This window comes from Ovis aries, chromosome 17 (assembly GCF_016772045.2).
Source record: "Ovis aries strain OAR_USU_Benz2616 breed Rambouillet chromosome 17, ARS-UI_Ramb_v3.0, whole genome shotgun sequence".
Taxonomy (NCBI): domain Eukaryota; kingdom Metazoa; phylum Chordata; class Mammalia; order Artiodactyla; family Bovidae; genus Ovis; species Ovis aries.
The window spans coordinates 44,512,097-44,524,271 of NC_056070.1; the positions used below are offsets into that span (position 1 = coordinate 44,512,097).

Genomic DNA, 12,175 nt, shown 5'->3' on the forward strand with positions numbered 1-12,175 from the left:
AAGTCTATGTACATATGGTCTTGACTGCTCGAGGATGGGATCGGGGTTGGGGGGCGGGGGGTGACTCTGACTGAGATTCCTACATGTGGATGGACAGCTTGTAATCATCAGAACTGCTTTGTCTTCTGTCTTGGGAACAGTTAAGCTTATTCTAGTAGCTGACCTTGGAATTTATACAAGGATTGGGTTCATTGTCAAATGTGGGTATGGGAATGTTACTGGTTCCTCGGCAGAAGCTCTGAAGTTTGGATGGGAACATTGAGGACAGAATTGTAACTGGATTCTCTGCAGTGTAAACTCCTAGAGAGGAGTGTTGCTGGGAGGGGAGCGTCACATGAAAGCTTTAGTGTACAAAGCCAGGCTAGTAGCCCCAGCCCCTTAGAATTGTGACGTACAAACTAAGATTTGTGCAGTGTGCTTAAGATCTTTCAGTGTTTGAAAATCTATGACTCCACTTTCTTTAGAATATTAAATCTGAGCTGGAGATGGTACGGGAAGACCTGTCTATGACCCAGAAAGATAAATTTATGCTTCAAGCTAAAGTGTCAGAACTGAAGAACAACATGAAGACACTGCTCCAGCAAAACCAGCAGCTCAAGCTGGACCTGCGGCGAGGAGCAGCCAAGACGGTATGAGGCCGCCCGGGCCATCAGCAGGCCGTTGTAGACGTGTTGGCTGATGGTCGGCAGCCATTCAGTCATAAAGTTACATTTAATCAGTGTTGGGCAACAACCATGTGAAATGATGATGGCATATTCTTTTTGGACCACTGGCCAAATCTTTTTAATTTAGTGCTTTTTCTAACAGAACGTTGGCCTCTTTCTATGAATTCAGATGCCATTTTATTGTAATATGCTTTACAAACCAAATGAGGGCATGGTTTGCTTGTGTTAACAAGAGTCCCTGGCCTTCTAGGTGGGCCCAGCTGGGACACACAGCTGCCAGAACAGGCTCGAGGGCCCAGGAACCCCTGAAACTGCTGTCATGAGCTCTTTCAGATTATCTGTTTACCCACAATTTGTTTCTCTCCTCAGCCTATGTAAATACTCTGCTGGTGCAAAGATCTTGCTCAGATTCAGAGGTTTATTTAGCATGGTTTGGTTATCTATGGAAAAAGTTAGAAGTCCAAGGAAGGGGAGTCTTACGAGTCAGAAAATTGACTTAATTTCTCAGGGAAACTCAGAGTCAAGGCCTTGGTCTCTCTGGAAAGCCCCACCTGTGAGCTGTCATTAGGGGGCCTCTGGTCAGGTCCATGCCCCTGAAGAGCCAGGACTATAGTATTTGTTACATGGTTAGGAAGAAGATTTTCTATTTAGCAGACATTTCCTGAACCCCCGAGACTTCCAGCTCTGCGGAGTGGGAGTTGCCTCCCCAGAAACCCTTGGGGAGCTGGGGAGGCACCTCCAGAAGCACGTGTGATGGCAGGGACCCTTGGGGAAGGGGTCGGGGGGTAGGCCTCCAAGTGGGAAACTAGCCGTGTGCTTTGAAAAACAGAGAAAGGAGCCAAAAGGAGAAGCCAGCTCTTCCAGCCCCGTGACACCAGTGAAGATCCCCGATTGCCCTGTCCCGGCCTCGCTGCTGGAGGAACTGCTGCGGCCCCCTCCTGCCGTGAGCAAGGAACCCCTCAAGAACCTCAACAGCTGCCTCCAGCAGCTCAAGTACGAACCACACTGGGCTCCATGGCTTAGTCTTTACAGATAAATTTCTTGTTTAACTTGGAAGAATCTTTCCTGTTACAGCACCCCACATCCAGCAGAGGCCGAGCAGCTCTGGGGGTGGGGGGTGGGAGGGGACCATGGGGTCCCATGCCTCTTGCTCTGTCTCTAAGGTGGGAGCTGTCCTGAGCTAAATGACAGTGGCCAAGCATCAGGAGGCCCGTGTCTGGAGGGTGTGGGCAGGTATCGTTTTTGACCCTGAAGAAGCCAGGCAGGACAGATTCAGCTCTGTCTTCCCCACATTCTCCCCAAGCAGCAGTTAGCATGTGCAGAGCTGCCTGGCTTGTGGGCCTCTGTGAGCGAAGGAAAATGCCCAGAGTCCCATTTGTTCTGTGACCCAATCAGTTTGCTGGTCCCAGTAGAGAGATTCAATGGGTCCTGTGAGTGTGAGCACCTGCCGTCCAGTTGAGGCTCGTCAGGGCCGAGTCCTAGGTGATGGGCTGTCTCTAGGGGAGCAGCAGCGCCCTCCCTGGCTCTCCTTTGACAGCGTCCCTTCCTCTCCCTCCCCTGTCTCCCCAGGCAGGAGATGGACAGCCTGCAGCGCCAGATGGAGGCACACGCAGTCACTGTGCATGAGTCGCTGTCCTCATGGACTCAGGGGGACCCCGCCAGCCCCTCGCCACCGGGAGATCACGCCAACCCTAGAGGAGACACAGAGCGGCACGGTCAGGGCAGCGCCTCGCGAGAAGGACTTGGAACAGTGACCGCCGAGCATCCCCACCCCGAGTGTTTGTAACTACCCCGAGGAATGTTCTCTCATCGATGTTATTTATTTGACTGTGTGCTCTATGTTTTTCTAAGAGGTGAAATTTAAGTTTTGCGTTTGCCTTTACAAGGAGTAAAATAACAAAACAGGAGCCAAGGATTGAGAAATAATCATTTGCAGATCACAACCAGCTTTTCCCACGAAGTGACCAAATCTTAGAAACCTAATTTAGGTCTCAGTGAGACATTTTTGGATGTGTCTGAAGCATATGTGTAGAGAAGGTATCTTAGGCATGACCATAGATGCTGCTCTCGGACGGTTGCTGGTAGAGACGTTGCGCAGCTGAGTCCGGTTTCTCACTTTCCTGCCTGATTCAGTAAGAGTTTTACTACCCTGCAGGAGTGAGGCTTCATTTGCACCTTTGGTTTTTATTTTATTTTATTTTGATTTCAATAGCCATCTCTCCATAGGATATGTATATAAATACTGAAAATCATAATCTAAACTTTAAAAAGTATATCCTTATATTATTTAAGAATGACCCGAATTGTCTTTTTATTGATTGCCTTTTGAAAATCTGCTGTTAGGAAATAATGTACATGTAGAATTTAGGAATGTCAGAAAATTATATTTTAAGAAATTTATTTACCTCCCAAAGCCAAATATTCTTAGACAGAAGTTCTTTGTTATTTTAGTTTCACTCTATTTTGAGGGTCTTTCCTTGTCATGAGTGCACAACACCCACCTGTTCGAGCCCTGGTCCTGCATGGCCTCGCTCACCCCAGCCAACCCCTGGGCAGGCTTGATGACCACCAGGATGCCACACAGACACCACGGTCAGCAGGCGCTGACCTGACACATGAGGTGTGGGGAGGGGCTTCAGGAGAAGAGAGGAGGGGTGGTGAGGAGAATAAGGCAGGGCTGCCTGCAGGCTTCCAACCTGGGAGCAAGCCTTCCCCAGGCCTCCCACTTTGCCTCTGTGTGGAAGTGTCCATCAGCACTGTGTGGTCATCACGAGATTTGCCGGCCTCTGTGTGTGACAGCCTTCAGAAGGGCCTTCCCCTCTCATCTGGAGAGCAGCAAGGTTTCTGAAAGGGGCAGGTCAGCACGAGAGGGTCTCTAGAGCCTCCCATGTGGGATGCCTTATTGGAAACCAGACACCCCAAGTGTGTGAGGTCCCACCTAGAATGACTGAGACTCGAGGTTTGAAAGTCTGTCACTAGTTTGCTAAGATGATGTCAAATAATGTTTATTGTTCCAAGTTGAGAGAGAGAGAGAATGGGTCTGTGTGGCCCCCGTGTAGGGCGGCTGGTCTGAAGATGAAGTCTGCGGTGTTAGTGATCAGGCCAGACACGCTCGTGTCACCTCATCACCTGGGTCTCTTGTGGAGAAAACAGCGTGGTGTTTTTAAGCTGCTTGCGTTCTCTCACAATATGCTGTTAGAAGGTTAATCAGTAAGGTTAAAATAGCACTAACCAGAAAGATGTTTAGCATTTTAAAAAGTTCTCCAGCAAGTATTGGAACTACTAAAATACGTATATCATTTGTACAGGGTTATTCTTGGAAACTATACTTGAACCTTCTTTACATAAATATATTCTACTTTTCCTTCTAAGTTGGAAATCATTTTTGACAAACTGTTTTTGTACCATTGGAAAAGAAAAATGGTAATTTACATTCTTATTTATTTTGGCTGCGTTGTCCTTTAATTTTAGAGCCAAGAAGTCACTTAGCCTCACTTTGTAGCTGCTTTCTTGCTCCTTGCTAAGGTCTTCTGGAAAATCACCGTGCATCTTCTTCCTTAGGAAATGATGAGCGAATCTTGAGTGTGTCCATCGAGAGAAAGCCAGTCTCTGTTTTTCACCCCTTTTCCTTTGTGGAGTCACCCTCTGTTTCAGCAGCAGCACCTCCTTGGGGCTCCTGCCAACCTCCTGTGCCAGCCTTATCCGTAGTTCTGGGCCAGCCTGGCCTGCCTCTGGCCCAAGTGCTCTGGCTGCCCCCCACCCCCTGCCTTGTCCTGTGTGTGCCCCTTGTGCCGTCACACTGGCCTGCAGTTCCCGATCTGGGGCCCTTGTGTCCAGGCTCCCTTAACAAATTATCCTGAAGGAGGAAGTTGGACTGAAGTCACCTGCTCTTGGTTTGTTAAGGCTTTTTTTTTCCTGTGAGAGACTTTACTGGCGCTCCTGCCTCCCAGCATTTGAAATATTCTTCTTCCATGGCAGAAGTGGGAATTAGGAATTTGCTCATGGAAAACAACAGTAAACTCTGGAGTACTTGTAGAAATACATTCGTCATCACGTTGCATTTGTCTATGTTGTTAATCCTGTACCTCGTGTCCTCATTGGAGGACGTGTCAGCTTAGACACTTCACGATGTTATGACTTGATTTTATGTTCCAAAAATAACTTACTGCGAGGTGGTTATCATTGATTTTTCCACGGTACCCATCACATAGATGCCACGGATTTACATGCCTTTGTTCTACTATTCGGGAGGTGTAACAGGCATTGTTTTTGATAGGATGTGAAACTGGTTCATTCTCTGGCCTGGGGTCCAGGTACCAAGATGGGCCTTGAAGAAGACAGCCCGTGGAAGGCTGTGTTAGGAAGATATCTCATTAAACCCTTCCTCAGTTTAAAGACTTTCTTGGTCTTAAGGATACTGCTAAAGCCATGGGCCTGCAGAGTCATCAGGACATATATTCCTATGAGTATTTTTTTAACAAAAATTAAATGTCATGTAAAGACTGCTAGTAGTGGAAGGGACCAGCAGATCTGAGAGAGAAATGTCCCGGAGCCTCCCCAAGAGCCCATGACATGCATAGTGCAGGGGCGTGTGAGACACTCTGAGCCTTACTCAAACAAGTCACTCACTCCCATGCCAGGCGATTCTCAGCGTATGGTGGTCTCAGGTTAACGATAGGATCCTTGAGGGTCATGTTTTAAAGGATCTAGAAAACTCGGTGGTGTTAAGTTATTCATGTCTATTAAAAATTTCCTCATTAAAAGGGAGTCCTCAGGTTGGGGCTGTTCAGGGGAAAGGTGTCACCATGCACAACAAATTGTAACTTTAAAAAGCATGTTGATTTTTTTATAAATTTAAGTGTGCTTGGGAATTCCTTGAATTTTGTGCAATAAACTATTTTTTGTTAAAGATTTTTATATTTCATTGGGGGTGGCTTCATTTTCAGCTATATATTTTGTCATTTCTGGGAGTGACTGTTACCTCACGTTGTTAACCAACTCTGTTCAAACATGTAAAAGAATTTTATTCTGTCAAAGCTTCAGATGGCTGTGAAATGTCTCACAAGGGAGACACTTCTGAGTAAACCACTCCTGAGGCCACGGATGCGCCACACACATGCTTCCTGGTCTGGAGTGTTGCCCAGCCTCGGCCTCCGCTGACCATCCCTTGCCCACAGCAGTCTCAGCCTTGTGGCTCCCCAGTCTCACCCGTCTTTTTCATTCACACTTTCTTTTCAATCAGTGAGAGTAAACCGGATGTAGATTCTTTACTTAAATGTTCTCATTCTTCAGTTAAATGTTATCATAACCAGCATGGTAAAAAATGTACAGAAAATGAGAAGTTAATCAGTGATCACAGAATTTTATTTTGTGATGGCACAGATACATGTTTCACTGTGCTTCTGCCTCAGTGTCTATAAGCAATTTAGGGTCAGGCATTCCGTGTACCACCCAGACCTAAATGAAACTGCTCTGACTGCCTCCTTTTGTGATCTTAACTTCCTGAAACATTGCGATGCAAATTCTCATCTCTACAATCAGTAGTCATGAAGGGGGTGATCATAAGTATTAACTTTTTCCTTTTTCTGTAAAGCTGCTACACATTTGCAGGCCCCAAACAAATGAGTTGATGGATATATTTTTAAGCTGTATCTCCTTTGTCACATAGAAGTTCTCTGCTGTACCCTCCTAACAGTCATACAGCGGGTATTACGGGAGTGATCCAAGTGAAGATTCATGGGCAGCTGCTTCCTGGCTCCAAGGGGGATGGAGTACTGGCAGAAACACGTGCTGAGTGCGGGGCCGAGTATGTGGTGCTGAGTCCTCCAGATCACGAAGGCTCCTCTGTTGTCTTGCAGACTAGGTGGGGAGTAGAGAGAGGATTACTGATGCCATGGTGTCGAGTGTGGTGGATAAGCGTGATAGCTGTTGGAAAAGTCTCCAAGCCTTCCCCTTAGATGAGGTGGAATTCTTAGCCATCAGCAGTGGCCCATACCAGAAGCAGCATTTATTGGAATTCTGCTTGCCTTTATGCCTATTTCACTTAGCAAAGAATGTTGCAACTTCTGGTTAAAAAAAAGTTTTCTTTGGCCTTGCCTTTTTCCTGGAAACAGGAGAGGTGTTAAACTGTGTTGCTGATCCTTTTCTCTGCCTATTGGGGGGGAGGCGGGGGCAGCACTCCTATGCCAGGCCCCTTCTCTCATCCCAGCCTGTCCGTGTGGAGTGGGCACCTCCAGGAGCTCAGAGCAGCCTCTACCCCAAGCAGTATGCTTCTGGGCCAGGTTGGAATTGGAAACGTGTGAATCACTGCAGCATCTGGAGGTGGAAGCATCTAGAAGTTCTCATCAACTCAGCCTTCTTTCACCTGGTCTGGGAATTGCTGGAGAAAGTGACCCGCTGGGTTCTTACACATAATCTGCAGGTCAGAACATGACGAACGTTTCTGGGCTCGTGAGTTCTCACAGGACCTTCATTTTGTTTGTGAGCTTTCAGCGTGCATTTCTAAATACCTGATAGACATTTCAAAGTGATTTTCCTATACTCGAGCCCTGGTGTGTTGAAAGCCAAAGGGGTCGCCTTCATCCAGAAAACAGCCCCTTCCCTTGACTGACTGACTTATAGTGATAGAGTCCCCCTGGCCTCCTAACCCTCAAGGTCTCCTCCTCGCTGGTCCGGCCCAGCCCACAGCTCCTTCACAGCCCAGGTCTCTGCTTCATGCCCCCTTCCTTCTCCGCATCAGCTTGGAACCTGGCTTAGCTATAGACCCAGCCCTGTGGCGGTGTCCAGGCCTTCAGAGGCATCCTCCTTGCTCTGCTGCCTGGAACATATGCTTGCTAGCCCTGCAGGTGGCCTGCTGCCCTGTAGGACTAAGTTCTATACACATGACCCTGATTGGCCTCTCTCACTTCTTGGTGGAGCTTTGACCGACTCCAGAGCCCTCACCAGTGCTGTCCTCCTCTGCCTCCCTAGACACGCGCACAGCAAGGTGGCAGGCTCAGCTCCCCGAGCTGGAGAGACGGTGCACAGCATTGGCTGCCTGCTACAAATCCTTCCCCAGGGTCACAGCCTCGTCCTTGAGTGGTACTCCCAGTCAGCGTGAACACCTGAGTGATGGTACCAGCAGCTGACCCACAATGGGTGGCAGGTGGCAGCAACAGTGAACCTGTTCTCTCAAGCCCCTGGAGACTGGGGGTGACCTGTAAGTGCAACATGACCCAGCCTGTCCTGGCCAGTCCGAGTGCCCACAACAGGCCAGGGTGCCCTGGGCCTTGCTTGGACAACTCGCCCATTCCCCTTGTAGCGAACAGCTGCTGCCTTGCCTTTTGATCAGTAACCACATGTCAGGCTGGGCAGTCACACACTTTCCAGAGCTATTCAAAACCAGCTCTGCAGGAGGAAAAAGCCTGATGCCTAGCATCTGATGAGGTGTAAGCACCCTACTTGGGCAGATAGGACACGACCACTGGGAAGTCACTGGAGCTGGGAAGGGTTGTGGGCAGTCACATGTAGGAGACTAGCACACCAGGCTATCCCCTCGTGATGCGACAGGTAAGCAGAAAATAGACCTGCATCAACTTTTGTAAAACCTTCCCTGGGGAGTCAGTGGTAAAGAGTCCACTTGCCAATGCAGGAGGCACAGGTTTGATCTCTGGTCCAGGTCCTACGTGCTATGGAACAACTAAGTCCTTGCACCACAACTTTTGAGCCTGTGCTCTTAGAGCCCAGGAACTGCAACCACTGAGGCCATGCACTGCAACTCCTAAAGCCCAAGTGCCTAGAGCCTGTGCCCATGAGAGAAGCCACCGCAAAGAGAAGCCCGAGCACCGCAACTACAGAGTGGCCCCTGCTCACAACTAGAGAAAAGTCCACGTAGCAACAAACACCCAGCACAGCCAAAAACAAAATAAGTAAATCTTTTTTAAAAAAAGAAAAATGGAGGTAGGGATCAGAGTAGGAGACAAACTGCAATCATGAATTAGATTAAACCAGCTCCTCTCCCAAAAGACCATCAAGTCTCTTAAACTTAATTTTCTCTTCATTTGTAGAAATCCACTTCTACCTACAGGGATTTACATCTCAAATTCATTTCTGCCTCAAAGGTGAATAGTGGCCAATACAATGTTGGCTTAACAGTGGAATCGTGTACCACCACCACCCCCCACACCATCCCAGTCTCGTTTAATGGACCGTAGACTGCATTAGATGGCAGTTAGGAGGATCCAGCCATAATAGGATTCCTATTGTTAGCTGGATTCCACAAAAAATCCTGGTATTAAGATACTTGTTAGGCTGGTAAAGCTGCTATGAGACCCTGAAACTTAGTGGCTTCAATGAGAGAAGTTTCTCTTTCATGAAACAGCCCGAGCAGTAAAACAGAACTGATAAGGGCAGCTTCTGGTGCCTTCTAACCTCCAGCCCCACCTGTGGTCCAGGATAGCTGCTCCAGGTCCCACTTCCTGTCTGCATTTCCCAAAAGGAAGGCATATTGCATACCCTCATCTAAGAGTACCGCTCCCTAGCAGTGTACACTGTCTGTTGCCTCCACTTAGTCACTGGGCCACAGGATGTGTGTTTAGCTGGACAACAGTGTGCCCAGATCCAGCTGGGACTTCTGTCATTAAGAGAATGGATGATACTGGCAACAGCCCCTTATCACCATACACAGTCTCTCAAATCAGTCCTCTCCGCTCTGAATCACTGGGGTTTATGATTAATATAACAAAATCCCTCACAAAGGAGGCTGATACTGCTACCGCTTGAATGCATGCTCAGTTGCTCAGTCATGTCCAACTCTTTTTGATCCCATGGACTGGCTCTTCTGTCCATGGGATTTTTCAGGCAAGAATACTGGAGTGGGTTGCCAATTCCTTCTCCAGGGGATCATCCCTACCCAGGGTTCAAACCCTTGCTCTCGTGTCTCCTGCCTTGCAGGTAGATTCTTTACCACCGGGGAAGCCCTCCCTTAAAGCCATATATATAACTTTAATAATTTTTAAAGTATGATAGAAGTGGTAGTAACAGCTAACGTTTACACAGTCTTGCACTGTAGCAAGAGCCTGGCACAGATTAATCCTCATCTCTGAGACAGTGCAATTATCATTCTATTTTATCCCTGAAAAAAAGACAAAAACACAACACAGGGAAATTAAAGAATTCACCTAAAGTTACCCGGCAGGCAGGGGCGGTCTGACCCAGTGCTTGGAGCTCTCATCACTGAACAAAGCCACAGACTCAGAAACGTCAAGTCTGAGGAGAGGCTGGGGATAGAGATCCATCCTCAGGTACTTAGAAATTAAAGAGAATATAAAGTAAGATCTCATCTAACACGGTGCTCTTTATCCCTTTTCAAATATGGTTATTTTATTGGCTGCACCCTGTGGCATGTGGAATCCTAGTTCCCTTACCAGGGATCAAACCAGCACCCTGCAGTAGAAGCACAGTCTTAACTACTGAACCACCAGGGAAATCCCTATTCCTTTTTAAATGTAGACAAAATATACACTAAAATAGGCACAGATTTTGGTGTATATTTTGGTAAGTTTTGACAAATGTCAATCAAATGTGTACCGGTATTCCTATCAACGCAAGTAAGACGCAGAGCGCGTCACACAGTGGAAGTCCCTCACGTCCGTCACAGCTCATCACCCCACTCAGAGGAGACCCTTGGTCCGATTTCTATCACCAGAAGCTTTCCCTTGAGCTTGAGCCTCTTATAAATGGAATTGTGCAGTATTGTTTTTGTGTGGCGTTCTTAGCGAGGTTTTGATTCAGCCACCCTGTAGCTAATAATAAACCTCTGTGCAGGATTATCATATGACGATTCTAAATTTGTTTATCCATTCTTCTGGGGTTTACCCAAACAGCTGGGTGTTTCTCGCTTGGCTATTCTGAATAAAGCTGCTGTGAACATTCTGAAAACTTTCATTTTTCACACCCAGGGCCGCAATGCTGAACCACAAGGAAACGTACATTTAACTTCACTAGAAACTGCTTCGTGGTTTTCAAAGTGGTTGATTCATTTTACACTCATACCAGCAGTGTATGAGAATTCTAAAACAGCCCCACATACTCACCAACATTTGATAGTCTTCTAATTTTAACCATTCCTGGTGGGTGGAAAGCAGTATCATTGTGGGTTTAATTTGGACTTCACCCATTCTCAGATTCACTAACTCTTCAATTGTTGTGCTCAATTGACTGTTAGTACTGTCCAATTGATTTTTTGAACCAAGGAAGTCAATTTTATTTCTTTAGGTTTTTTTCTATTTAAAAAGTAAATGTATAAATTACAGTAAAATTTGCCTTTTTATTGTACATGCCCTGAGAGTTTTGACAAGCGTAGTTGTGTGACCCCACCACTATTAAGACAGATGCTTCCACCAGTCGCTAAAATTGATTAAGCCACTGTATAGTCAGCCCCTCCCCTGCCTGCAGCGACCACTCCCCTGCCTGTCCATCTGCGTCCAGTGAATGGGGTCACCTGGTCACTTAGGTACAGCTGTTAATCTGTGTCTGGGAAGCCGTGGATCTCTCCAGGGACAGGATGGTGAGAAAGTAACCTACACTGGCTAAGAAAGTTACGGAAGTCAGATAAGCCAGACAAGCCAAATGCAGACATGAGTCTGCTGCCAAGTTAAGAGGAGTTGTTGCAGAGAAGAACCAATTCTGACTTCATGCTGGAACTGTTTCTTTGACTTACTTTTCGTTGCTGTTATTATAATCATACATAAATGGCACACCTCAAAGGACCCTGCTCCTCTGCCTGTTAAAGTGGGTTTGTTCAGCTCATAGATAATCTGACCCTGGCCACCCGTGCATGGCTGCAAGATAGAAGAGATTAACACATCCCTTCCAAAGACTGGCCTTTTCCAGAGATGTTTTGCAAGACTGATGGCCCTTTTTACTTCCTCGCCACCTCTCCCTCTCGATTCTGCTTTTTGACTTTAGTTCCTCATTCTCTCTCTCTGCCTATATGAAAAAAATATGCCATCCAGACTCCGATAAGATGGTTACTTTGAGACTAGTCAGCCATCTTCTCAGTCAGACAGCTCTCCAAATAAATTCTTATTCCTTGCCGCTACACCTCCTCTCTTGGACTCATCGGGCCTGCCTTGCACGAGGCGAGCAAGCTTCAACTCGGTAGCAGTCTTGATGCAGCTGGAAAGTGCACGGAGAAATTTGTCTTCTAGAATCACAAGATGTCAGAAACCTTGTTTGAAAGCATGTCCATAAAATACCAGGAGCTGGCCTGTAGGATTTTGGTCGCTTTGAGCCGCAAAGCAGCCGTGTTTCCACCTAGCGCAAAAGAGAAACCAGAGCGGTTCATTTGTGGTTCCACCGCGACTGGAACCCGGCCTGACCTGAACCCCCAGCACAACCTCCTCCCAGATCCCAGGGACTCGCTCGGAAACCTGCCAGCGCCTGGACAACCTCTTTCAAGGCTCCAGGCCCGAGCCTCAGGGATCTGTGGACCAGTCTTCGGACCCGCCCCTGGGGGCAGTCTGCCTGCC

General features: G+C 47.4%; 1 protein-coding gene and 1 long non-coding RNA gene across 8 annotated transcripts in view; one reads left to right on the plus strand and one right to left on the minus strand.

Annotated features, from left to right (window-relative positions):
- Positions 1 to 5,574, plus strand: part of GOLGA3 (golgin A3) — a 46,232-nt gene extending 40,658 nt beyond the window's left edge. For all 7 annotated transcript variants that reach the window (XM_027956353.2, XM_060400695.1, XM_027956352.2 and 4 more), the window contains 3 exons: positions 465 to 629; positions 1,495 to 1,658; positions 2,235 to 5,574. In XM_027956353.2, coding sequence (XP_027812154.2) covers positions 465 to 629; positions 1,495 to 1,658; positions 2,235 to 2,451 — 546 coding nt within the window. In that variant the 3' untranslated portion in view covers positions 2,452 to 5,574. The remainder of the gene's footprint in view (positions 1 to 464; positions 630 to 1,494; positions 1,659 to 2,234) is intronic.
- Positions 5,575 to 6,010: 436 nt separating this feature from the next.
- On the minus strand, positions 6,011 to 12,138 carry LOC132657990 (uncharacterized). Its single transcript, XR_009596849.1, has 2 exons — positions 12,096 to 12,138; positions 6,011 to 11,960 (listed from the first exon to the last, which is right to left on the minus strand). It is a non-coding gene; the product is annotated as an uncharacterized LOC132657990 (long non-coding RNA).
- Positions 12,139 to 12,175: the final 37 nt, after the last annotated feature.